The sequence below is a fragment of the Podarcis melisellensis genome, assembly GCF_964234715.1.
Source record: "Podarcis melisellensis genome assembly, chromosome: 8".
NCBI classification, from domain to species: Eukaryota; Metazoa; Chordata; class Lepidosauria; order Squamata; family Lacertidae; genus Podarcis; species Podarcis melisellensis.
In genome coordinates this window covers 60,106,693-60,134,356 of record NC_138540.1, presented here as the reverse complement: position 1 = coordinate 60,134,356, position 27,664 = coordinate 60,106,693, and the positions used below count along the sequence as shown (strand labels likewise).

At 46.5% G+C, this 27,664-nt stretch overlaps 1 protein-coding gene across 1 annotated transcript; it reads left to right on the top strand.

Annotated features, from left to right (window-relative positions):
* Positions 1 to 1,026: 1,026 nt before the first annotated feature.
* Positions 1,027 to 27,664, top strand: TINAGL1 (tubulointerstitial nephritis antigen like 1). Its single transcript, XM_081921203.1, has 12 exons — positions 1,027 to 1,048; positions 2,138 to 2,473; positions 6,291 to 6,354; positions 9,053 to 9,145; positions 10,809 to 10,923; positions 12,597 to 12,720; positions 13,551 to 13,701; positions 14,972 to 15,161; positions 15,615 to 15,660; positions 17,361 to 17,484; positions 20,863 to 20,908; positions 21,960 to 27,664. The coding sequence occupies exons 1-12, from the start codon at positions 1,042 to 1,044 to the stop codon at positions 22,101 to 22,103; spliced, it is 1,440 nt and encodes a 479-aa protein (XP_081777329.1). The 5' UTR covers positions 1,027 to 1,041; the 3' UTR covers positions 22,104 to 27,664.

The window sequence follows — 27,664 nt, the reverse complement described above, 5'->3', positions numbered from 1 at the left end:
GTCCCCAATGAAAGGGTATTTTTTTTGGGGGGGGGGCTTGAACATATGAGTGTTCTTTCTCCTTCCTGTGTTTAGTTAGTGAGGAAGAGTTTTGTCTGAGCAGGGGGCGGGTGTTCCGATTGCCAGGGAAGGCCCCCAGTCCCGAGTGTTTGTGTGGACTCCCTTATCAGCAATGTGTTTAAATAAAGGTGCACCAGGAAAGGTTATATTTAATAACTGTCTGTGAAATTTAGAACATGCTGCTCATGTTTGTGTTTGGGGTGGGGAACTAGGGTGTGGGTGCCACTCATCCCGTGTCGCTAGGAGGGATGCGGAATTGACTGGAACTGTTGCAGATTGTGTTATGTGTACTGTGTAAACTGTGCACTTGTCAAGTGGGCACGAAGTTCTCCTGTTTTGCAGTTATGTCTTTTGGAGATCTTTCCCCATCACTACTAAAACAAAAACAAAACGACAACAAAAACAAAAACAAAAAAAGAACTCAATTTTTTAAAAAAATCCTCTTCCATGCCACCGCTCTGGGCTGGAAAACTTCCATAGTTGTACAGTCACATAACAAACACCACAGTTCAAAGGGAGATAAGCCGCACACTAACAGGCGCAAGCCCAGATTCCCTGCCTTGCACGAGATGAGAGCCGTTCTTGAACGCTCCACCTCCTCAGATTGATGAGCCGCCCTGTGTGTTTCCGTGGACTTTGCCGACTGAGGTCAGAAGGCGACAGTTAATCAAAATGACGCCCCACTACTTCCTAGCATCTGGAAGAGCAAGGCAGAGGTGTGGGGTGGGAGGAGAGGCCCAGATTCCTTCCTTGCCTTCTGACCTTGAGCCGCCCTCCTCTTGAGATTGCTGCCTCTGAGAGTAGAAAACTTATTGCATTGCTGAAGTCTGAGATCATAGAAGGTGCCTTCTTACTCCCAGGTGGCCATGAGATGGGAGGACACAGGGGAGATACCAGAGAAGGAATGAGAACAGGGCAGAGGCCGTCTTCCTCTTCCGGGGCTAGGGGGCACAGCAGACACCAGCACCCAGTCTTTCTAAGATGAAAGGTGAGGGGGCTCATCCTTCCTCCAGTTTCTTTTTTGAGAAACTTTGAACTTCAATCACAGTTCGGAAACAGTTACTTTGGAGTTCTAGCTTCATATTCCAAATGTATCATTGGCAACAGGTATCTTGAGAGAGAGAAAAAATGCCCTTATCAGATTACCCCCAGAAATTCATTAAATCTGAATTAAATTGGAGGTGGGGTGTGTGTGGAATTCAGGCTGGCATCATGTTTTGAGGATGGTGTAAAAATGAGGTGTCTCTGTCCTCCAGTAAAAGCCAGCCTGGAAGAACGCCCAGTGCTCTCCCCTCCTCATTTGATCGGCTGCTTTCAGCTGCTCAGTTCATGAGTTCAAGGCTGTACCCTTTTGCTTTCTTTTTCCATCCTGAAGGCAGCGTAAACAGGAAAATGTCCCGAGTTACATTCCTGGCTTGGAAAGCCTGGGCTCAGGGAAAATGGCTGGGACAGATATATCAGAGGATGTAAGAAACACGATTACTGTATTCTGGCTGAGCCAGCCCTGTGCTCCTGGTACCTGAAGGTCAAGCTGAACACCATCCTCCAGCGAGGGAAGCCCAGAGCATGCTGGCGAGACTCATGGGATTTCTTCTCTCGAGCTGCCAGCTGAAGTGGAGGATCCTATTGGGGCAAAACATTTGACTGTTGAACACTGCCCGCCCTCCCCTGCAAAATTGCTCCCTGCACATTCCTGCATGTTTCATGGAGGGGATTGACGGTCAGGCCAGGCAGGGTGCAGAGCAACCCAAGGGAGACCATCAATGGGAAGGGCTGCTGGTGCCTGCTGTGAGTGTCTGCCTTCAGGGGCACAATTGCGACTACACTTTGGGGTGCTCTTTTGGAGGATTTGAGTCAGAGTTCCGGAAACTCTGTTCTGCTGGGGGGAAAGTATTGTCCTTGATGTTACTGCACTGAACTTTAATTTTTTACGTTGTGTTTTTGTTTCATATTGTAAATCACTTTGAGCATCATTTTACAGGGTGCATAAGTTGGTATGTATCCAACCAAGCTCCACATAGTGTAAAAGGGAGATCGATTCCTCTGTGTGATTCTCCATCTTTTCATTGTTCTCCAGGACCTGCAGATCCCAGAAGATCAAACAGAAGAATGAAGGCCTTCTGGACTCTCTTGGGCATAGTGCTGTTGGCAGTAGAGGCCCTTGCTCTCCGGGCATCTCGTACGCGAAGGGAGCTGGCCCCAGGATTGCATGAACGGGGGATCCGGGACGCAGGAGGCTCTTACTGCGAACGCCGTAATGCTTGCTGCCCTGGGAGGGATGATGGCTGCACAGTGCCATACCTGGACACCATCTGCTACTGCGACCTCTTCTGCAACCGCACTGTCTCTGACTGCTGCCCCGATTTCTGGGAGTACTGTTTGGGCATCGAACCTCCATTTGCTGTGCAGAAAGGTAGGTTACTTGCGGGTGGATTGCCTGATCGGTGGGTAGATATATATAACAATGGAGGTGAGTCTGAGGGGAGAGGAGGGGGGTACAGATGTGGGCTGCTTTGCAGACTTTGTTCACACTGCTTGGGGTGCTGATGGTCCAAGGCACCTGGAGGGCACAGGGTTGAGAAAAGTTGTTTAGGAGGTTACATGTTTTGAGATAGGTGTTTGTGACTTGGTCAGATAAGGGTCTGTGGGCATAAGTGGCTGTGTGTGCTGGACAATTATGAACGGTTGCATTTGTGTGTGTTTTTGTTTTCTCTTCCTCTGTGTTAATACTATAGATTGTAGAAACAGATCAGAAGGAAAGTCGCAGCAGGCAGGCTGTTGGTTCTTAGCACTACACAAGATTGCTTAAAGAAATAAGCACATGGATAGAATGGTGCCAATTGGAGGTGTGCCAAAGTTTAGGGGCATGGCGATAGACTCTCCTGCCCAGTTCATCACTAAACGCATCCAAACCATGCCCAGTAGTTGTAGATGAGACAGGCTGAGTTCATGCTACTCTTCTGATCCTTCCTCCCCAAACTGGATTTCCTGCAGTCTGAATAAAATGCTGCAGAAAACAGAGCAAAGGGGAAACACAGGCTGGCAGTGCTTTGATAATGACATCGTGTAGATGCCTTGTAAAAAAATGATGAAGAAAGAACAACAATTCTATGGTAAATGTCTGTTGTGGAAGCCGGCATAGAAAGCAGCACTTCTTGCAACCTGCATTTAATTTGCGGAACTCACTGCCACAAGATGTAGTAATGACTTTTTTACTATGGGTGACTTTAATACGGAATTAGAGACAAATTCCTGGAATGGGATAAGCCACATTCATCAACCAAATGCCCTCCAGATATTTTGGTCCACAGCTCTCTTCAGGCTCCACCAGCACCACATTGGAAAAGATAGCCAGAGAAGAGGCAGTGCATTTTGGAGTGCCCAATGTTGGGGCCAAATCATCATGATCATCATCATCCTACCTTTTCCCCAGACTGGGACTCAAGGAGGCTTACAGATAAAATAATTAGGATGCTGTTGTAATGTTACACTGGGCTCTTGGATTGATCTGGGAAAGACCAACCTTATGATTAAATGTGTGGATTTATTATTACAGTGGTACCTCGCGTTAAGTACTTAATTCATTCCGGAGGTCTGTTCTTAACCTGAAACTGTTCTTAACCTGAAGCACCACTTTAGCTAATGGGGCCTCCTGCTGCTGCTGTGCCGGCAGAGCACAATTTCTGTTCTCATCCTGAAGCAAAGTTCTTAATCTGAGGTACTATTTCTGGGTAAGCGGAGTCTGTAACCTGAAGCGTATGTAGCCCGAGGTACCACTGTATTGGGATTCTCCCATTCACTTCACCCCACATGCTGAAGACGTCAGTGTTTGGGTCCTTAAATCTGCCTCTACTAGATGTGTCATGCAAATAAGCCCTTGGCACAATCACAGTCCCCAGAGTCCCAGTAGGGATACTTCCGCAGCAGCTGCAAAATCCCCTTGACCCCCTTTAAGGAAAATGTGATTTCCCCTTCCATCCTTGCTTAAAAACAATAGGCGCCTTTCTCTTGAACGTCTCATAGAAGGGCTGGTGGTGGGGAATGCCTTCAGCTTCCCTCAGGGCTCTGGCTTCCCTCTGAAATAAGACGTTTAACCCCATCAAAGCTGAATCCAAAGGGGAAATAGGAATTTTCATTTTGGGCTAAATTTTCTCCCCGCCCCAAGCAGTTAATTTCTAAAAAGAGCAGTGCTAAACCCTAGTCGGGAAACCAATTCCACACTCTCAAGTTTTGGTGTGCAAGGACTATTTCACCTTCCCCGCCCCTAGCGGTGGGAAAAATGCACATTGGGCATACTCAGATAAATTGTCATGTTTATTGTTATTTTTCACATTGGGAGGTTCCTTATCCTGAGACATAGGAGGCAACCTAATGCTGAGCCAGATCATTGGTCCATCTAGCTGAGCCTCATCCTCACCAACTGGCAATGACTGTCTGGGTTATAGACCAGGGACATCCCCAGCTCTCCCTAAAGTGAATCATAATTATAATAATAAATGATTTGCAAACCAGATGTCCTGCCTTCTGGTCATTGGCCCCTCTAGTACAGTACTGCCTACACTGAGAGATAGCCATTCTCCAGGGCATTGGGGATGCTGCTGAGTTCATGGCAGAGACAACCTTCTCAAAGGAGGCTTCCTGACTTGCAAGCTGGTCAGGAACACCACCTTCTGTTACTGCCACAAGATCATGCATTATCACATTCCCATTGTTCCACCTCCACTGTCAGAGGCAGCATGCCTCTGAATACCAGTTTCTGGAAGCTGCAGGCGCAGCGAGTGCTGCTACCCTCAGGTCCTGCTTGCAGGCTCCCTGTAGGCATCTGATTGGCAACTGTGAGAAGAGGTGCTTGGCCTGGTCCAGCGGGGCTCTTTGTATAGTATTATGTTTCTGTATATTACTGCCAACAGGTAACACATATCTTCTTGAAACTGACTTCTCAGAAGGCAGAGGGGTAACTGCACAGGAGTTTCAGGGTTCATGGAGCAGAATTACATGCCTGAAACCTTCCTCTTGCCCCTCCCTACACAACTAGGAAAGTTCTGTATATTCTGGACTCCAATGGGCCACTAGCAGGCTCTTCCTATCTTCTTAAGAGCTAGGGTTTGCCCCTCCCTTCACATTTTCCAAGCCCGACTTGGAAAATGGCATTTGAAACATGCTTCAGCCTTGCATTAATCAAACTTTGACCCTGAGCTCTCGATCCAAACCCTCAGCGCAGGAGTGCGAACTCTACTGAACACAGTGAGATTTTATACAGTTCAACCTTTGCGAGCTTCAACCAGCCTTTTGTACTCTGGAAAGGTTAAAAGGGTAGAATTTATCCCATACTTTCCATGTACATTTATGGAGGAAGAGAAGCTTCTAAACAGTAAGTTATTGTTGCTCCAGAACCGGGGAGTGGTAAGTAATTAAGCCAGGCTACAACAGTGTGTCGGTTCCCCCAGCATGCTTTATTATGTTTTAGTGAGAAATTACAAGGAATGCACTACAGGGTTTAGCTCAGATGATAAAGCCCTGAAGGCTTAATGATGTCTTTTGTAATATTTGATGTGCTTACAGTATACAATCAGAGCATGGCAGGGGTTAATAGACGCCCATAAACACCAGCAGCTACACCCAAGCAGTGCTCTAAGCTCTTTCTCTTTCTTCTCTATCTGATTTTAGCTGATTTGAAACTGCGCAACTGGTACCTAAACCATTTCTCTGCTGCCCCTCCCACTAGCTGGAGCAGAGTCTTGCCTTCCCAAACTCTGATGGGGGTTGCATTCCAAAAGCTGGAGAGAGATTCCCAGCAATCAGGAATCTATCCCCCATTGTTGGTTCCTATTGGTTATGGCTGGGGGGTGTGTGTGTGTGTACACATACATACATACATACATACATACATACATACATGCATACTGCTTTTTGGCCCAAATATGCCCCCAAAGTGATGGACAAAATAGAAAAGAAAAATACAATAGAGTATGATAAATTCAAATACAAGTGTACAATAAATATAATGCACTATAAGCATGACATCTGGCCTTTTAGTACAAGCAATCAGCCTAACTAAATATTGCTTTCCCAGCATCCACAGCAGTAAACAGTTGTACAGAATACTGCTCTGAATCCTGATATTGGGCGGTTGAGCCCCTCTACCAAAATGTAAGCCTTCTTGCTATCTATATGGATCCATATGCACTCAGTTTCCCATCCCAGTTTTCTCCCTGTTCCCTCTTTTCCAGCCTGCCTCCGTAATGGACACAAGTTCCCAACAGGCTCAACCTACAGAGATAACTGCAACTTCTGGTAAGTTGGGCTCTTTGATCACAGAAGCATTTTTTTCAGTCAAAGTCTCGCTGCCAAAGGTTCCCTTCAGGCCGTCAGCATTTGGCAGAAGGAATCTGAGCGCATGCTAGAGCTTTCAGTTTGCACTGCTTAACAGATCTGCAAAACAACAAATCTGCTTTAAAAACTTGCATGGACTTTTGCAGTTAGGAAAGTGACAGGGAAATGCATTGAAATAAGCTGGATGAATGAAGATGCTTGATTATGCTTTTGTATTTGTTGGAAGCCGCCCAGAGTGACTGGGGCAACACAGTCAGAAGGGCCAGATGCAAATAAAACAACAACAAGAAGAACAAGATCAATTATTATTATTATTATTATTATTATTATTATTATTATTATTACTACTACTATTTAGTGTAAACACAATACACACAGAGCATGGTTAAGCTATGTACCGGTATAACTCACTCCCCCAGGAGACAGTGATAGCGACCAACTAAAGGTAAAGGAACCCCTGACCATTAGGTCCAGTCGTGGCCAACTCTGGGGTTGCGGCACTCATCTCACTTTACTGGCTGAGGGAACCGGCATACAGCTTCCCGGTCATGTGGCCAGCATGACTAAGCTGCTTCTGGCGAACCAGAGCAGCGCACGGAAATGCTGTTTACCTTCCCGCCGGAGTGGTACCTATTTATCTACTTGCACTTTGACATGCTTTTGAACTGCTAGGTTGGCAGGAGCAGGGACCGAGCAACGGGAGCTCACCCCGTCATGGGGATTTGAACCGCTGACCTTCTGATTGGCAAGCCCTAGTCTCTGTGGTTTAACCCACAGCACCACCCATGTCCCTAGCCACAAACTAGGATGGCTTTAAAAGAGAATTAGACAAATTCATGGAGGAGCAAGCTATTAGTGGCTATTAGCCTCTGTCTCCATGGGTAGAGGCAGTAATGCTTCTGAATACCAGTTGCTGGGAGTCAGAATTGTGCTCAGGTCCTGTTTCTAGGCTTCCCATGGGCATCTTGTTGGCCGCTCCAAGAATAGGATCCTGAACTAGATGGGCCATTGGCCTGATCTAGCAGACTCTTTTTTCCTTTTGTTCTTATGTTCACCATGGCGTTGAGAACATGGTGCTGGACTCGATGCGCCTTTGATCAGATTCTGCAACAAAGCTTTCCTTGTGGTCTGAAAGGCAAAGGGAAGATGAGGGTTAAACAGAGAGTCCCGACTGAGCTCCAGTTAACTGCTCAGCAGGCCCTGGCAGGATGCAGACTCTAAGGGGAGAGTGTTGCTGCCAGGCAGGTCCGTAAAAGGACAAAACCTTTTCTGCCTTCAGGATGGGGAAGGCGGTGGGGGAAAGGATTGTTGTTGCTTTTTAAAGTGCCTTTTGGCCGAGAGAAAATGCCAAGCGTTCTATGAAGCATAGCTAATGTTGGAATTGGCTCCTCGTCAGCAAGGCCACCGTGTTTCCTGAAGGCTTCGTGGAAAGGATTAGGGCACCTTGTGCTAGCAATGTGCTTGCAGAAGGCCTGGCCATAGACCATGTGCAGGGGGAGCTTGGTCTAAGAACGCGCACATGCACACACACACACACACACACACACAGGTTTTGGTGCCTTATATCAAGTCAGACCATTGTGTCCATCCAACTCAGCTGTCTAGCAGTGGCTTTCCAGGATTTCAGAGTGGTCTCCCCCAGCTCCACCTGCAGATCCTGGGACATTCTGCATGCAAGGCAGATGTCCTGCCACTGAGCTACAGCCCTTCTACTTCCAGCATCCTCAGAATCTCAAGCTTTCTTTAATAAAGGAGACTATTCCAGTAAGTAAATAAAGCTTTTAGCACTAGTTGGATCTCACTTGGAGCTTTGTGTCTTTTTGCACTTTCGATTTGGATGTAGACAAGCTGGAGCACCTTCAAAGGCGGCAGCAAAGAGGGCTAAGATGATGGGGGGAAAGTCTTGTGGGGAAGGTAGAAGGCAAGGCTGTAGTTCAATGGTAGAGCATCTACTTTGCTTGCAAAGTGTCCCAGATTCAACCCCTGGGGTCTCCAGGCAGGGCTGAGAATATCCTCTATCTTAAACCCTGGAGAGTCACTGCCAGTCCATGTAGGCAACACTGAGCTAGATGTTCTGACTCAGTTTAAGGCAGCTTCCTAGGTTCCTATAGAAGTCAGAACTGCCTCTGTTATATCTGTGCTGTGGTCCATCCTGGCTCATCACTTATCTCCTTTGTACTGTTATGAATTTGATCCTCAGGTGATCTGCAGCTGGTTCCACAAAGCTCAGAGCTCACTAGTCCTTTGTAACAAACATGAAGAATTTTGTACTGCTCACTGATGAGCTGCTCAGTTTAAGCTGCAAGGTGGTTTGCCAGGGGAGACCTTGGTGGGTGCTATGGCACCTTCACCCAATGCATTGGCAACCTCTGGTGTAAAGCAGGTTGGCGGCGAGGTTGAAGTTGCTTGGGCACACCAGAGGGAGTGTGTTGGATTGGCTCTGCCAGTGGGCCTGCACAGCCCCAATGGCATCGTCATTCTGCCCAAGCTCACTGCATCCAGGTAAGTGTCAGCAAAGCTGGTGTCAGGAGGGCAGCTCCACACCACCTTGCAGGCCACTGCTGGATCTAGACTTCTGGAAGTATCTCCCTTTGGCTACTAGCTCACCACCCTTCCATAGCTTCGTATATCTAACGTTTCCCATGTCTTGTCTTCTCAGCACTTGCGAAGGAAATGGGCGATGGTCCTGTGAAAACCACGCTTGCCTCATCAATGGGGATATGATAGATGCCATCAACAGAGGGAATTATGGGTAAGAATAAGAACCTCAATTTGACGAATCAAGCAGGCTGCTAGAGAGGAGGGGTCCAACAAAAGTTGGTGGTCTCCATTCCGAGGGAAGTGTAGCAATGGTGAGGAGTGGAGCCACATATCCACCATTTTGTGGCTTCTTGTCAAAGCTGTGGGCAGGAAGGAATAAGCCTAAAGAAAAAGCTACCATTGCTCCAGCCTTGACCTCAGTGTCATAAAGGATAGGTTTATCCTGATTTAAGGCAGCTAGTAGACTTGAACCTCTTGAAAAATGGTACCTCTAGAAAACTTGTGATTCATTGGTTTCATGCTTCAGTTTTCTTTTGAAGTTCCTTTGTTCAAGAACAAGGTTCATGGCAGAGTGTCCAAGTACACTGAAACGCTCCCCCACAGTTGTTGGGTTATTTTTTTAAAAAAATGCTATTGCAAGTGTCAAGTTTATGTCCATTTATGCTTTTTGCACAGAGGTCGGTCTGTTGGTCTTATGTAGGATGCAGAAAGGCACCACTGGCAAACAAGAGACTGTCATTGTGTAAGATGAGCTGGTCTGGGTTCCCTTGACATTCTGGCTGCCATTATTAGGATCTGTAGTAGTATTGCCTGAGGAGCTGTAGAGACAGGATTGGAACCTGTGTCTGTTGCAAGACCTGGCCCCTGTGTTTGTGTCTGTGGCCTATTATTCTTGGTGAGGACCTGTGCTAGCTTGAGGATGTGTCTCTAAGTAAGACCTACCACCCAAGGCCAGTGAGAGGGAGGTACCTTTGTCGAGGATGGGCTGTAGCTCCTTGGAGTGGATTTAGCTGGGAACTACAAGTAACAGCAAGCTGTGTTATCTAGGCCTGTTGTATAATAAGTCCTTTCTGGGTACCTGTCTGGCTTTGCTGATCTGCATTTTCACTTTGTGGGGTGTGTGTGTGTGTGTGTGTGTACTGTACTGATTTATTTAGCAACATTTATATACAGCTTGATTGCAATAAAATCTCCAAGTGTTTGTAGTCTAATAAGGAATTCCAGTTGTGAGTCTCTACCCACTGGGTTAAAACAGATGTGGTTGTATCACAGAGCTTGATGGCAGAGTGCAGACAGTGGTTTTTTGTTGTCTGCTCTGGGTAGAAGCTGGAAACTTATAAGATACATGTGGTGGTCAGTATATATCTGACATAAAGTGGTGCTTATATGCCCATTATGTAATGGCACAGTAGTGTTCAGAAAGCTGCATACCTCAGTATTCAGCTGAGCATACCAATGCCTCCATTTTGTTTCTCAGTGGTCCTGTTTGACTCCAATGGTCCTGTTTGACTCCAGTTCTGTTGGCACAGGGACACCATGTTCAGAATTAGAACTGATCATTACTGTTTTATATTACATTCCAGTTCTTCAAAACACCACAGCAATCAATTCGTTTATTTGCGAATTAGGGGGTTCTCACTCTTCCTGGGCAGGCAGAGTCTCCCTTTAAATTGCATGCCAGTTCCGAGTCAAGGAAGAATGCCAAGAGGAAAGGGAGCTGGCTTGTCATATATCCAAGAACTATGAACTGGCGGTGTTTTCTTACCAAGGTAGCTGGTTAGTTCTGAATGATGGCACCTTCTCTAATGGATCTCTCAGGGTCTCCCTGAGCAAAGGTTCATCTTCTCAATGGAGTCTCTTCCATCTTTCTTTAGCTGGAGAGCCTCCAACTACAGCCAGTTCTGGGGCATGACGCTAGAGGAGGGCATCCAGTATCGCCTTGGCACCATCAAACCCCCAACTGCTGTCATGAACATGAATGAACTCCATGTAAGTCTTGCTTGGTGTATGATCCAGAAAGGCTCATTCTGAGCTTCTTCATTCCAAAGCCTGGGAGTTTCCTTCCTCTGCACTTCTGAGCACAGGACGGTGTAAAATTAAATACAAAAGAACATGTGCATAATTTTCCCAGTTGTGTCAGAAGGGACAAGGGACTGATTTCAAGCACGTAGCTCTTAGAGCTCTGAAACTCACATCCAGTTACCCCTCTAACTTCTGAGAGGTCAGTTTCAAGCCTGTTTTTGTTACCTGTTGACAGTAATATAAAAAAAGGGGGGAGAAAACATGGAGTGTCTACTGGATCAGGGTAAAAGCCCATCTAGTCAGGAATCCAGCCCTTACAGTGGCAGTAATGAGGATGGCCTGGAATGCTGAGCTCTAAATCAGGAAGGCTTACAATCAGTGCTATTTTTCTAGGGAAAGAGGTGCCGGAACTCACCATGAACGCCTCCCTTGTTCACTTATAAGGACAATGGTGCCCACCTGAGAGGTGCCAGAACTGAGTTCTGGTGAGTTCCAGCTGGAAAAAGGCCCTGCTTACAATCTACAACAATATAAGAGGGAGGTCACTTACACTTTTATTGTGGGGAAAAGAGGGAAGATATGTGACTTTGCTAAGAGAAGGGTTTGATTTGATTTATTGTAGTTCTATGTCGCTTTTCATTCAAATGAATCCCAAACCAGTTTACAAACAACAAATAACACTAACATAATAGAACATTACAAATTCACCATCAATCATACAATCTACAAAACAATCCAGAGACTTCAGGGGCCCTGGAGATGTTTGCAAACAAACTCAGCTGCTTCAGCAATTTCAGTCCTGGGGATGAGGGTGGTTTCGGGGGGAGAGGACACATGTCCTTTCTTTTTCTGGCTGTGTTGTTCTTTCCCACTCCTGGGAAGGCCACTGCAGCCCCTCAGGACATCAGCAGAGGCTGCTGATTCAGCAGTGCATTATCCCTGACGTAATCTGCTCCCCTAAAGCAAACACCAGACCAAATGAAGCCGGCTGAAATGTCAGAGGAATCAAGCCAGGGTGGCCCCCAGATCTCTGCTCTCTTTTTAGAACAAGGAAAGGGAAGAGGCCAGGCTGGACTGAAGGCCCCACTTTTCCAGCAAGGGAAGCGACGAGACCTTGCCTGTTGGGCTACGAGCACAAGCTGTCCGTCAACAGAACAGGACATGATTCCAAGCCTGAGCAATTTTTGCTCTTGCTCTTGTTGCTTTGAGACTGAGCAACGTGGGGACTTTCAAGGTTATGTAAGCTGGGAGAGGAAGGTGCAGGAAAGGGCAGGAAGTTTTACACAGCTTGTATTCTGGTTTCTTGACTCTCAGGGCTTGTTCTGCTTAGTCTGCCTGTGCTAGAAAACAAGGGGTTCAAGAGCTTTTCCGCTTGTCCCATGCTGTCTAGGCACGGGTCTGGGCAGCTTTGCCTTTGCCCTGCTACTTTCCCCTGGAAAACCTGCTCTTTAGCACTAAATTGGAGCAGAAGACCAACAATTCTGCCTCAGTGAGTATCTTGAAGCAGCAGCCGAGGCGAGCCTGTTGCAAGATATGAATATCCCTGGCCTGATTCCTGTTGCTTTTTCCTTTTGTGAATCCTGGGTACATTTCCCCTCTCTCTAGTGACTTCCTTTTCCTTCTTTCCCCTCTTTCTGTAGATGAATATGGATGCCAATGAGGTGCTGCCTTCCCATTTCAACGCTGCTGAGAAGTGGGCAGGAATGATCCACGAGCCGCTGGACCAGGGCAACTGTGCTGGATCCTGGGCCTTTTCTACTGCAGGTACCTCACCTCACAGGTGGAAAGAATGTGCCATAACAATGATGGAGCAGGGAGAGGGCATGTCTTCTGCTACCCTCCTGATGCTCTACTTTGGGGTGGGGTAGGCTACCCTGTTCCCATACAGATGTTTTCTATCATAGCTGTCAACATTTCCCTTTTTTTAAAGGGAAATTCCCTTATTCCAAATAGGATTCCTCGCAAGAAAACGGAAAAGTTGACAGCTATGGTTTTCTGTACCTGGCAATCTACTGTCAGTTTTTCTAGGTGCTCTGGGAATGAGCCTCATCCATTGACTCACACATCTTCAGAGGCCTGTAAATCTTAATAGCAGTACTGGCTCCTTTCCAACATCCTTGGCATGTCTGTGTCCCTGATTATTATCACTGTGCTTGTCCCACCCTCCTGCTGTGACACTCTGTTGCCTCTTCCTCCCATTGTACTGATGCTAAGGGACTCTGGGAACAGTAGTTCTTGAGAGGGCATCACTCATAGGGAGGTGCACGTCTTTCAAGCAATGCCCTAGACTTCCCTGTACAAGCTGTTCTCACACATAGAGGGGCCAGACATGCCTCATCTTAATGCAGATTGTGAACCCCTGGTGTCCCCTTTAGTTCCCTCTCATCCATCCGGTGTTCTCTTCCTACTACTGCTGCCCCTCACTGTCTCCTCCCTAAATCTGGAGATTCCTTATGCTTTGAAAATCCAAATAGGAGAGCTGCATCAACTGCATGCTACTGTAGCACAATGCTAATGCTCCTGTGATTCAAGAAACTGGCTTCATCCTCATTACTAGCTCTCCAGACTTCTAACCACATGTGTCTTCTCACCAGCGGTGGCCTCGGACAGGATCGCCATCCACTCTATGGGACACATGACTCCCGCCTTATCGCCCCAGAACCTCCTCTCCTGCAACACTCGCAACCAGCAAGGTTGTAGCGGGGGCCGAATTGATGGGGCCTGGTGGTTCCTGCGCAGGAGAGGGTGAGTTTGTGCAGAAAAGTCCACTTCGTCACATTCAGAAATGGAACCTGGTGTAGCAATGCAAGTTGATGAGGTTGTCAACCTGCACGGGACAGAAATGGTCTCTGTGCAAATGTGGCATGGCCTAGTGTTGCACTGGAGGCTTTCCAGAACTCTTTTGGATTTCCCAGATTCTGCCAGGCCCCCAGTTTTGGCTCTGTCGTGAGTCCATGAAGGTAGAAAGAACAAAGGGATCATATGCTGAATTTGACTTAAACTCAAATGTTCAGGCATTGTCATTTTACAGCAGGCTGTTGAATTACAGAACTGTGACATTCAGACTTTCCACCTCTACATAAAGCTACCATGGAAGCCCAGTGCATTGCAGAAGATTCTGGGGAGTTTGCATCCACTGCACAATGAGACTGCATGGGGTGTTTCACCACCAGCTTGCATGGAATAGGAATTCCCCCACCCCCCCCCCCAAAAAAATGCACACAAGAGCAGTCATGGGGAAGAAACAAAGTTCAACGGTAGAACAGTTCCTTGGCATATTACTGTCTAATGAGCTAGGTGGACTTGTGGCCTGACTCTGAATAAGGCAACTTCCAATGTACATATTGTCTTTCACAGAAGATCAGCCTCCATTACTCTCCTTGTCATGTGTCTTGAAAACTCCTAGGCAATACTGGTCTGGCATTGTTATAGGGCTGGAGGGCTGGGGCTATTAGCCTTTGATGACTCGGAAGGCTAGAAGGCTGGGGAAAGTATCAACACAACTAGCAGGGGATGGCAGGTGGGGGGGGGAGGAAGGGTGGGAATGGAAGGGTCTTGAAGGAGTTGCACGTAAAGACTTAAAGCTGAACAACTCGTGACATTAGGCAGGTGGGTTGGCATTGCTTGTATCTTAAAAAAATCTATAAATAACTGCAGCTTTGAGGGGGGCCAAGGGATGGAAGATCAGGACCATAACACATGAGGAAGGTGTTTTTAAACTGTTCCCCCCCACCACCATACTGTGTTCCTCATTGTGTGTGTGTGTGTGAATCCCTTCCCTCTTCCATTTCTATAGGAGGGAAGGGTTAAATAATCACCTCCCTGCTCATGCTGTCCCAATAGTTCCCCATCCTGGGTGACTCCTAGTTAGAGGGGATTTTTTTTTAAGGTACATACATACCATGTTCTTAACCTATCACCCTTGGGAGTGAGCAAGTCTCCACATAAGTCGTTCAGTTACCTACAAAATCTCATACTTTTCTCCTTTCCCTCTCCCCCACCTTCGGCCTTCCAGAGTGGTGACGGATGAATGCTACCCTTTCACCAGCCAGGAAAAAGACAGCACCCCGCCTGCAACCCCTTGCATGATGCATAGCCGCTCCACAGGCCGGGGCAAGAGACAAGCCACGGCACGCTGCCCCAACCCATGGACGGACTCCAATGAGATCTTCCAGTCCACCCCTGCGTATCGCCTCTCCTCTAACGTGAGTGCTGTAGAGCATGGGCTGAGCACAGCTGATGGTTCTGGGCAGGGTTTTCAAGCTAGAGCTGCGCACAAATGGCCTCTTTAAATCCTCTATCCTATTGGTGGGCACATCTATATTTGTGGTGGGGGCGGGCAGGGTCCCAGTACTTTATTTGTGGTGGGGATCACTCTTAAAAGTTGCAGTAGTGGATTTTCTTTCTTTTGTCACAAAGCTGTATTTTCCTATTGCACGGTGCAGCTTCAACTATGCAGTCAGCCTGACCACCTTTTGCCTCTTCTACCAAGTCCTAGCCTATGCATCCTTCTGGGCTGCTGTCAGGGAGATCTGCCATCAAAAATGGTGGAGAATCTTGGGAGGAAATTTTACAAAGTATCTTTCTTTTTATAGGGTTTTTAAAGCTGTTTATGATATGTTTGTAAAATGCCTTGCTACTCTTCCGTCTGCTTGCAGGAGAAAGAGATCATGAAGGAGTTAATGGAGAATGGACCAGTGCAAGGTGAGCTATGGATCTCCCCCAGGAAAAAAACCCGAGAGATTTGTAGCTACAGAGCTTTTCCAGAAAGCACTTTGAGGAAGAGCAGTCTACCTGAGCATTTAGAACCTTAGCTCCAGTGCTTTATCCTGGCCAGGAAGAGGGCATAGACTTGGCAGTCTCATCCCCACTGCCAGCCTGATGTAGAAATGATTATTTACAATGCTGTGGTGCCCAGTATGGAAGACACAATGATGAGAACAGGAAGCCAGCTCCCCAAAATGCTGTCTTTTCATATTTTGTACAAAAAAAAAAATGCCTCCATCACAGCAACCTGCAATGCTCCTGTAACCCTCAGAGATAAAAAAACCCCAGTAGAAGTTGGTTTATGATCTTTAGGATAGGCACAATCAAGACAGACCCTCCGTTAGGAAATTATCAATGATTAAGCTTGAGGGTGTTGGACTCTGGATTTCAATGGTTCACAGATCTCTATGACTGAGATTTCTGAGACAGTGATGTAAGACAGAAGAAAACCCACATGGATTAATAGGGAATTGTGTGTCCCTCTGCCACCGGTGCATTCATAACATGTGGGAAGAGGCCCTGTGATCAGAGGTCCAGTCATGACCCCACCCCCCTGCACATAGTTAGAGGGGGGCATTCTTGGGTGCATCAGCAAGGAAGGGGGCAGCCTGTGTAATCCTTTCACGTGTTCTTTGAACACATGGAAAGTGTTTGCTCCATTTCACCAGCACCAGCAATCATGGAAGGGTTGTGCTGATAAACATATAACACTACATACAGACAGTTTCACCATTGGGTGGGTCGGGGTGGAGGGCTTAATTTGAGTCTGGAGCTAGATATTATGAAAGCCACATCCTTGTCATCTAAAGGAGAGCACACTGGACTTTCAGCACCACAAAGCTGTTTACAAGTTTGACAGGTGGAAAGAAAGAAAAACAGATTAATTCCAGTGGTCTAAATCTCAAAAGGATAGTAGGATGATGATGATAGATAAACATGGTTTGTAGCCAATGCTAGTCCTACTCAGAGTAGACCAATAAAAATGAATGAGCAAGACTAAGCTAGGCCTATTAATCATAATGGAGCAGCTCTGAGTAAAACATAGTTAGATACAACCCTGCGTTAGGGTCAGTTGATCGTAATTTGCTCCCTCCTATTCAAGTACAGCATTCTGTTCACAATGCCACATTGACTTTCAAAAGTGGAAACCCACAACCCACAGACTACTAGCAATGGGTATCACCACCACCAGCCCAAGTTTTACCTCTTGTCTTCCAAGCCTTACAAGCCCAATCACAATCCTTTCTGGCCCCCATGATCAGCTCCATCATCCATAGTGCAGAAATGCACCACCTGCTTCTTGACAGAAATTCAGCAAGTCTACCTATCATAGAAATCTAAATGGTGTGTTCACACAGCAAACCTGCTTAACAATTCCATCTTCTGAAGAAATTCTGGCTTTGTGAGTGTAAGGACCCTTAACAGGATTCTCAGCCAGATTGCAATTACTAGGATCCTTTGGGGTGCACATATGCAAGTGTGAATGTGCAAGCCAAGAGAGTTATAAAACTGATACACATTTGCAGTACAGACAGGCCTCCAAAGGGTTGGTGGTGAAGTCGACGTCAGAGGTGGAGGGTCTGTGCTTGCCAACTTTTTCCTGTTGCTTACTTCATCTCTTTTCTCTTCTTGTACAGCCATCATGGAGGTGCATGAAGACTTCTTCATGTATAGAAGTGGCATTTATCGGCACACTCCTGTAGCTGCCGGGAAGCCAGAACAGTACCGACGGCACGGCACCCATTCCGTCAAAGTCACTGGGTGAGGGATCTTGCTTGAGGGGGTAATGTTGGTTGGTTCAGGGGCTGCCTTTCTACTGATCACAGGAATATCCAATTGCATGGTATTCTTACATGTTATGTCCTACCAGATCATGCCAAGGTCCGGTTCAGTCGCGAGTTCTCTTTCCCACAGTGGACAGCAGCTTCTGAGAGCCTCAGAGCAGGGCATGAAAGCGATTGACTACTGAACCACTCTGAGAATGGTAGCTCTGTGGGGGCAATAGGGGCCTCCTAACAACTCTCAGGGATGCGGGTAGTGCTGTGGGTTAAACCACAGAGTCCAGGGCTTGCTGATCAGAAGGTTGGTGGTTCAAATCCCCGTGACGGGGTGAGCCCCCGTTGCTTGGTCCCTGCTCCTGCCAACCTAGCAGTTCGAAAGCACATCAAAGTGCAAGTAGATAAATAGATACCACTCCGGTGGGAAGGTAAATGGTTTTTCTGTGCACTGCTCTGGTTTGCCAGAAGCGGCTTAGTCATGCTGGCCACATGACCCGGAAGCTGTACACCGGCTTCCTCGGCCAATAAAGCGAGATGAGCGCTGCAACCCCAGAGTCATCCGCGACTGGACCTAATGGTCAGGGGTCCCTTTACCTGTAACAGCTCTCAACACCCATAACAAACTGCAGCTCCCAGAATCCTTTGGGGGGGGAGGCATGACTGGTTAAAATGCTGTCATGGTGCTATAAATGTATGGCATGAACATATGAATGTATGGCCTGTGTATGTTTTGGTTGAGAGGTGTGTGAGCTTGGCCCTGGCCCCAGAATTTGGGAGAGGGCACCAGTTGCAGGAAAAAGGAATAAAGGAGACCTTTGGGTAAAGAAAAATGTTTGTTTTTGTTTTTTAAAGGTGCTCCTGAAGGCCTCCTCTCTTTTCCCAGGGTTGGCTTGGGGGGGCAGTTGCAGAGGACATCCTCCACAGACTTGTTTAAATTGGAAGAGGGGGCAGAATTTCCTCATATTACTCCTTCCTCTTTGTGGCTCTTCTTGGACCCCTGATGACTGCCTGGCCTTGTGACTCTTTGGAGCTTACTCTGCCTGCCTCTGCCCCTCTCTCTCTCTCTCTCTCTCTCTCTCTCTCTCTCTCTCTCTCTCTCTCTCTGTGTGTGTGTGTTTGATGGTGGGCACCATAGGGAGTTCAACATGTTTCCTCTCCGCGGGGCCACGTGGCTTCCTCTCCACTTTCCCTCATTTGGTGGGCACTGACTGGACAGCGGAGTTTGATCCATGCCAGCTCACTGCTGCTCAAGGAATGAGGAAGGAAAACTAACAAGAGAGGCCCCGCAGGGGGAGAGTAGAGGCTCTTGAGAACAAGTCACTGCCGGATAAGGCCACTCTTTGGGGGGAAAGTGAGAACTTTTCTCTCTGACGTCAAACAGCCGCCAGCCGGGTGAAAGAGTCATTCTTTGGGTGAGCTGAGCACAGCTGGAGCAGATTCCCCTCTGAGATCTCTTTCACCAGGACTGAAACGGCTTCAGAGTCTTATTCCACAGCATGTAAAAGACTCTCCAACGTTTCGCAGATGAAATGGGGAGACTGCTGTGTGTGTTTTTAGTCTGTTATGGCTAAAACAACTAATGCATCACCTGCAGTATACATTTTAAGCAGTTTTATATCACTTTAAACAGTCGTGGCTTTGCACCCTCCAAAGGATTCTGGGAACTGTAGTTTGTGAAGGGTGCTGAGGGCTGTGCCTTAGACTGAGAGCCTGAAGGGAAGCGAATAGATTGTCTTCTCACTTCTAAGCTGCTGTGGATGAAATGCTAATAATAATAATGCTACTTATAATACTGTGTGAGGGACGAGGCATTCTCACTGGATTGGAACAAGCTGGCAATACAGCAAAAACCTAAACAAAACATTGGCACCAGGCGATGCTTTGAGTCTTTTTAACTTGACTCACAGACTGCAAGTACACAGAATGTTGCCACAGTTACCCATTCCAACACTGAGATCAAAACACTCAGAGATGGGCAAAGGCCTCTGCTTAGGGCAAAGGAAAACACTGAACTATGGGGGCAAGCTAAGGAGAAACAAGTGGAGGGCTCCCAGCCAGCTAGATCACGCTGTCTTTTCCACTTGGGCTTATCTTCTCAAGCTGCTTGCAGAAGGAAATGACAGACCAGATTCTGAGCTAATCAGCAAGGAATGAAATGGGAAACCCCTTCCAGTCGGACACCAAGCCTGCTTTGCTAACACCTGACCAAGAACTTTGGGCATCTCTCCCAGACAGGCAGTATGAAGTACTGCCACAAACTTTGATGGCTTTATAAGGGGACTAGACAGATTCATGTACCAGCAGCTACTAGACATTATATTTATCTGTAACCTCCAGATTCTGGGCAATAACGAATGGTAGAGCATCTGCTTTGCATGCAGAAGGTCCCAGGTTCAATCCCTAGAAGCATCTCCAGGTAGGACGAGGAATGCCCCCTACCTGAAACCTTGGAGAGCTGCTGCCAGTCAGTGCAGAGAACACTAAGCCAGATGGGCCATGGTTTGACTTGGTATAGGGCAGCTTCCAAGGAAGGCTTTCCCCTCCATGTGCTACTTGTTGGCTTCCTAGAGGCATCTGGTTGTTGCATCGTGGAAAGCAGGATGTTGGGGTCCAGAGGGTCTCTTGCTATGATCTTCTCAAACCAGAAGGATGAATGTAATGGGGTTGGATAAAACCTAGCAATCAATGCAACAACAATGCTTCATTTTTTGTGAAATGCATTTCACTGAGCAAGTCTGTCATAAAACAGCTTCCTGACATGTTAAAGAAGGGATGTGTACAACAACAACAACAAAACTACAATAACAACAACAACAATTTATTTATATCCCACCCGTTTGGCTGGGTTTCCCCAGCCACTCTGGGCAGCCCCCAACAGAATATTAAAAACATGATAAAACATCAAACATTAAAAACTTCCCTAAACAGGGCTGCCTAGTGGTCCAAACACTGGATGTTGCCTCTGAAGCATATATTTTATTCCAGGTCCTTTTGGCTTTATCGTATTTTAGTTAAAGTGTGGCAAAATATTTATCACTCTCAGTTTCATTTGTAAGTATGGACCAAACAATCTGTCAAATTTCATTTTGGTTTCTTATCGTTCCAGTCTTAAAGATGTTTGCCACATTTCCACATAATATTATTATTAATGTATTAAGATCTGCATGAAAATTCATCAGCGTTTTGGTCCGATTACTCCAAATATACACTTTTTTTTTGCAAGCAGTTTCCCTAATATTTGTTAATTGTCCTTCATCAGAAGATGCCTGGGTGGTGTGCAAATGTGTGGCTGAAATATTTTGCATAGCACATGATATAGAGGACCACTCAACAAAGCTGTCTCTTTCATTCTGTGTCACAGGTGGGGAGAGGAACAGCTGCCTGATGGGTCAAATCAGAAATACTGGGTGAGTGCTGCCATTTCTTCACCAGGAATTGCCACAAATTTAGGTGTTGTTCATTTGAGGTATTTCATTTAAGGTCTTCCATCATAGAGCTCAAGGTGGCATAGATGGGTGCACAGTCAGGGCATTTCCAGACTGTCGCTGTTTTCAGGTGGAATTCAGTCAAATCCTGGCAAATTCAGCCTGTGCGCTCAAAGCTGATTTGGAACTCTTGTGAAATAAACCTGCTTTCCTAAGAAATCAGACTTGCGATAAGGAAAAATATGGGGAAGTGAAAGTGTGTGATAAAACTCCCTTTACACAACATCATCTAATCTCCCCACGAACAAATCAGGATGAATGCTCATTAAATAGGGGATTCGGGAGCAACCTCAGTGTGGGGGTGATGACCAAGACACTGACCCAGACCCAATTTTTTTTTACTTCAGCAAGTGGCTGCAACATATACCTTCAAAGCCCACAATGGGACCTTTTAATAATTATTCGTTATCCTAGACATCCATTTCTCCGGATCTCTCCTGCCCCGCTGTCTGCAAGTAAGCGCTGCTGTAAATGAGGCTTGAAGACAGTGCCAGTCAGCTGATTGGAAACTCTGGAATGTAGCCGATCCCAGCAGGGCTTGAAGTCACCACCAACCAGCTGGTAGCGGGTGGCATCAAGCCATGCTGCAAAGGAAAAAGGGTTCCCTGAGGTGGGTGCCTCCTCCACCTGGGCTCAGGATCTGGCCTGTTGAGCTGAAAAGGTTCCCCACCCTCGTTTTAATGTGAGACTTGGTGTAGCAAAGCCACTATGCGATAGTGTTACAAAGCAGGAATCCCCAGTTTAAAACTCGCCTCTGCCATGAACTCACTTGACAGCCTTAGGTGAGCTTCTCTTTTTCTCTGTGCAAGATAATGGGGATAATACTGACCTGCCTTGCATGCTTGCTGTAAGGATGGCAACAAGATTGCTATGTATGGATGCTATGGCGCAGTATAAATGTGAAAAGCTGTTTTGTCGGAAACCATTAATGGCTCATGTTATCTTCTGGGCAATTTTGTGTCTCTGGCTTCAGATTGCTGCCAACTCGTGGGGCAAGGACTGGGGAGAGGACGGCTACTTCCGCATTGCCCGTGGGGAAAATGAGTGTGAGATCGAAACCTTTGTGGTAGGCGTCTGGGGCCGAGTCGGGATGGAAGACATGCACCACAAGAAGTGAGGAACTTGGGAGGCCGACCTTGCATCAGCAGGTCACCAGGGAGAACTTCCTTCCTTTTGTTGCCCACACCTTTTATTCTTCTCCAAAAAAAAGAAAACGAAATCAAATCCGAGATCTGGATCAGCCAAAGAACACCACACAGCTCCTTTTCACCACTGTGTCTGTCTCTGAAGAGTACAATGCTTGACCACATTCTGGAGTCTGCACAAGACTGTGTGAGGCCTAGGACTGTTCTTGAACCCTGGGCATGTCTAAAAGGCTTTGGATGGCCTTTTTGGAAACTTTGGAAGCTCCTTGAGAACTCAAGAAACAGCTGGAGAGGGGGAAGTTTTGTCAGAAGGGACCAAGGAAAGTTATTCTGTCTGACACCCCCTTGCTCCTCTGCATCTTTGTTAGCCTACACTCAAAACCCAAAGTTTGCCACAGAGACATCAGAAGCAAATAAGGAACACCCTGTCAATTTTGCCTGAAGAGTGGCTAATTCCACTGTATGGGAGGACAAATCAGCATCTCATTTTCTGTGGGTATCCAGTAATCTCTTGTACACCTCACCAGTGCCTCAAAATGAAGCCATTTCGGAAGTGCTGGTTTCTCTGACCTGATGTTCAACAGTGGTTTGAGTCAGGAACAAGCCACTTTCGAGGAATTGGCAGCCATTGTAATGCCAACAGTTGTGGGCTTCTCATGTCAAACCATTTTGGGCCTCATATAACATGGGATCTCCCCTTAGCTGCTCCTTCTCCTCACACATGTACCAACACCAGTCTTATGGAGACCACACAAAAACAATCAGGCCTCACAGCCTAATACACACTGTCTCTCGTAAACACTCCCATAGTTTCGTTCCTAGCCACTCCAAATTCCCATTGCTTTACCTCAGCCTGGCTGACATATAAAAGAAAAGAAGGAATCCCGAATCTCAAGTCTGTCAGGTGATGCCCTCACAAACAGAGGAGTCAGTCCAAATCACAGGAAGTGCTGTGATTTTGAGAAGACATTTCTAGAACTACTCAGTTAGGTCCATCATTCTTGGAGGCCCAATCCTGAAATGGAAATGGCGTCCAGTTACAGAATGAGGAAACAACCCCAAAGACTGGTTTTTTCTAGCTTTGCCCAGGCATGTGGGAAATTCACCTGGGTGGTGGAACAAACTACTGCTAGGGTTCCTCCCCCCCCCAAAAAAAGGTTGTGTATCTTATGATTCCTGGTGATCAACCAAACAATTGGAAGACAAGCAATAGTTTTCAAGAGAGCTGAGGATGGTATGAAGGAGGCATTGTTGTTAATTCTATTCACACCCTTTGTATTTGTCTGGCACTCCTCTCTGATCAAATGAATTTGGAAGATTTTTGAAACATGGCAGAAACCATACATTAAGGAGTCTGAAGCAACATGTTATAAAAAAATGTGGGGCTGACACTGAAAATAGCAACCTTTCAGCCACGTTCTCCATAACTTAGCCCACGTCCTTATGACATCTCTAAGCTGAACACTGCCCAACTGCTGCCAAGGGCGGCCAATGTTCTGTAGCAGGAAAACACACCGTATCATGATGTCAGGAGTTTGCAGAAGAAGTTGTGCTTCTTGGAGGAAGGAACTCGGCATGGGGTTCCTGTGTCCTTTACTCTGTGCTAGAGCAGAGTGTTTGTTTGTGCCACAGGGGATGACTCCATTGTACCACCTTCAGTTATCTGAAAAAAGCATTTGCCTGCCTACTGGCAGAGCGAGCCAGAATCAGCCCCCTGTCCTGCTAGAGCCCCGTGCTCTTTCCCTACCACAATGCCATTTCTCCTCTCTTCCAAATTAGAAAATAGGAAATCCTTTTTTTCTTTTCTCTCCCCAACCCCTTTAAAATCCCGTTCTGTTTTCTCATTTGCCCTCCCGAGATCTCTTGCAAACACAGAGTTTTGCTGACACGAAGAACTCGGTGCACCAGCCCATATATTATCCATATTGAAAGCCTTCATTTTCCCTTGCTCTGGCCTCACTCTGCCCCTATCAGTTATCCCTGTCCCTTTCTTTCATGTTTTAGTGCCTGTCTCTGAGCCTTCTGTACAGGATGTGGGGGTCTTTGGGTGCTTAATCCCACCCTGGCTTAGTAAGACCATTGTTGGGAGTTTGGTGCTGATGAAAGGGGGCTTTAGTCAGGCGTCGTGGCTGGTTCTGTCAGTTTTTGCAAGCTTCACAAGCGTCAGTGTAAACACCGAGCCGCCCCCATTCATGTGAAAGAAGCGGAGAGTGAAAGCGCACATTAAAGTGGAGTGCGTTCACGCCTGACTGAGGCAGCGAGGCTTTAGGGTAAGCGTCTGTGCCAGCACTCCATATGGAGTCCAAATGAAGTTTTAACAAGGGAGAGGCCAGCAAGTACATGTGCCCAGATCAAAGCAGAAAAAGAGACATCCAGGTGATTGTGGATTTTCTAAGCCCAGACCTTGGCTTAGAACTCACAGGCCCATAAAGCTGTGGCTGGGACTATACCACTTCAGACTGCAGGTGGCGGTGATGGATGCATGGACTGTTCTCTGAAAATTTTAAATAAAAACATGGAAAGTAAGCATGCTAGGGAGAAAGCAAGGTGTAAACCCACCTCCATGGCATCTGTCCAGGTAGATGGCATTTTTAATTTTGGCATGAAAAGTATTCCATGTGTGCCTCCACTCACAGTCTGCAGTGGTATAACCCAGACACAGGTTGACCAGAGAGAACTGGGCCACTGCATGAAAGCAGAACAGAACTGCCTCCAGGATACCTGTCCATTTCAAAGTGCTTTGGGAATGGAAATGTGCATTGGGGATACAGTCAAGCTCTGCAGTCCACGTTTCCATCCTAGGTTGACTTGCTGTCCTCTCTAAACTGTTGGCAGCAGCTGCAGCTGTTTTTAGGAGCAGCCTAGATTCTGACATCCATTTGTAACTACTGTGCAATCATTGTGGGCAATCCTCTAATGCTGCCCACTTCCTGGCTATTATAGCTCTATCCCTTCTTCTTCTTTCCTTATCAAAGCTTTTAACTGAAAAAGGAAAGATAAGAAAATGTAATGAATTGCCATCAGTGCACCTGTGCACCCACTGCCTAAACTTGGTAGCCCTCTTCCAGAGAATGTTCGGACAGGCATACATGTCTCAGTTTTTTTCTTTACATTTAGTTGCTGGGCACTTCATCAGTAGCTAAATGTGTGAAGTAACTGGTGCCCTTGAACTGTGATGAATTTTTTGTGAAGAAGGGAGTTTCAAAGTTCCTCAAGGCTAACTGTGTGTCTGGAGACTCTACAAATGGCCAACAAATGCATGGCTGTTGGAGTGTAGTGAGGTTTGAGTGAACATCCCTCCAGTCTGCAACATTTTATCTGCAATGGCCTGCTTACATAGGGTTGCCATAGCTGTTGAGCTTTCTTTGGAAAATCTCTGAAAAAAAATTGAAGTTTTAGAGCTTTTTTAAAGTAAATTCGACAAAAAAAATCAACATTTTCAACATGGGTTGCTATGGGTTCCCAGTTATTTTAACCTCTTTTGGAAATTCCACCGGGACTCCATTTTCAGCAGGCGAATCCTGGATATGTCCAGGGAATTCCAGACATATGGCAGCCCTACATTTACACATACAAGTCATCACTTGCACCTGAGGCCAAGTCATGCAGGAGAATGAGATGAAAGAACCTAGTGGTTATAAGAATGAAATATACTTGATTTAGACTGCGGGTTGGCAATGCTGTTTTGAAATGCTTCCCCCGGGTTTTAAAAATAATTCACTGAAAGTAACGAAAACAAAAACCCTACCATAGCTGATCTAAATGTTATGAGTGCCTGGTTTTAAAAGCTCTAACCCCAGCCACGCACTCTGCTGTGCTTGCAATGAGATTTTTAATGTATCAGCACATTGAATAATGTGATCTCCCACCTGCCCTTTGATATTATGTACCTTGTTCTTCCACCTCAGGACTCTTGCCACCTCTTCCTGCTACATGTACAGCCTGTGCTTAAAATAATTTCAAAACTTGAGGGATTCAAAATGGTCGCAACTGACTTGGCCTGCTAAATTCAGCAAAAGTGAGGCATAGCCTTTCCTTTTTAGGTGGTGCCATTGACCAAAATGTTCTGAGAAGCCAGTTACTCCCCATGTTAGAAGACTGGCTATTATATTAGTGCCTGCTCTCCCTGCCCCTTTGAAGCACACAGCATAACATTGACTGGATATAGGTGCATTTGTGCAAATTGTTGTTGTTGTTTAGTCGTTTAGTCGTGTCCGACTCTTCGTGACCCCATGGACCAGAGAACGCCAGGCATGCCTGTCTTCCACTGCCTCCCGCAGTTTGGTCAAACTCATGCTGGTAGCTTCGAGAACACTGCCCAACCATCTCGTCCTCTGTCGTCCCTTCTCCTTGTGCACTTCATCTTTCCCAACATCAGGATCTTTTCCAGGGAGTCTTCTCTTCTCATGAGGTGGCCAAAGTACTGGAGCCTCAGCTTCAGGATCTGTCCTTCCAGTGAGCACTCAGGGCTGATTTCCTTCAGAATGGATAGGTTTGATCTTCTTGCAGTCCATGGGACTCTCAAGAGTTTCCTCCAGCACCATAATTCAAAAGCATCAATTCTTCGGTGATCAGCCTTCTTTATGGTCCAGCTCTCACTTCCATACATCACTACTGGGAAAACCATGGCTTTAACTATACGGACCTTTGTTGGCAAGGTGATGTCTCTGCTTTTTAAGATCCTGTCTAGGTTTGTCATTGCTATTTGTGCAGATTATGGGCTAGCAAAGATGAAAAGTAAAACAAATGGTGACAGATAGGGAACTTCCAGACAATCTGTTTATTGAGCATTCATCCTGACTTGTTTGCAGGGAGGCTCATTAGGGTTTGCTGTTAAGTGAACATTCATCCTGATTTGCTTGTGGGGAGGCTGGAGGACGACTGCGGAGGGTGTTGCATCCAGCTAGTGTTATCTGACACATTCCAGAGCATTTCCCTGTCACTTTCCCTATTGCGGAAAGTCTGACCGAGTGGGTTTGTTGCCCAGGACCTCTCAGTCAACTGTAATCGCACAACCGGAATTTGCCCAGAATGTGACTAAATTCCACCCAGAAATATGAACAGCCTGGAAGCGCTCAGAGACATAAATGTTGCAAACCTAAATAAATATAACCAGTTTGTCTGTTGCGGCTTTCCACAAAGAATCATGGAAAGGTTACTGATCCAGGAGGTGATGCACGTGTTAAAATGTCTATTTATGTACATGGATCTCTTCAGCTGGCTCAGAGCACCTGTGTATTATCCACACGCTCTGGTTTCTGAATAGAGGGAATCTCCACCTTTGCAACTAACAGCTGACACTTGCATGAATGAACAAAACTTGGTGTGTGTGTGGCGGCAGCAGCAGGGAGCCCTGCTCCAAATTCTTACATTCCAAAGAAGTTGCTTCTGATCAGGCGTAGATCAAGAACTTATTCAAAGACAGAAGCAATCCTACTATCTTGTCTATGCAGAAGGTTTTGTATTTCTAAGAGCCTTTTTATATTTATTTTGCTTATTTGTAAATAAAGTGCATCAAAGACAGTGGCAAGAA

What these genes read in the sequence shown, in the direction of transcription:
- TINAGL1 (XM_081921203.1), top strand. An exon ending in TCCATTTGCTGTGCAGAAAG is followed by an intron (nt 2,474 to 6,290) that starts GTAGGTTACTTG and finishes CCTCTTTTCCAG; the next exon opens with CCTGCCTCCGTAATGGACAC. An exon ending in TGGTTCCTGCGCAGGAGAGG is followed by an intron (nt 13,702 to 14,971) that starts GTGAGTTTGTGC and finishes TCGGCCTTCCAG; the next exon opens with AGTGGTGACGGATGAATGCT.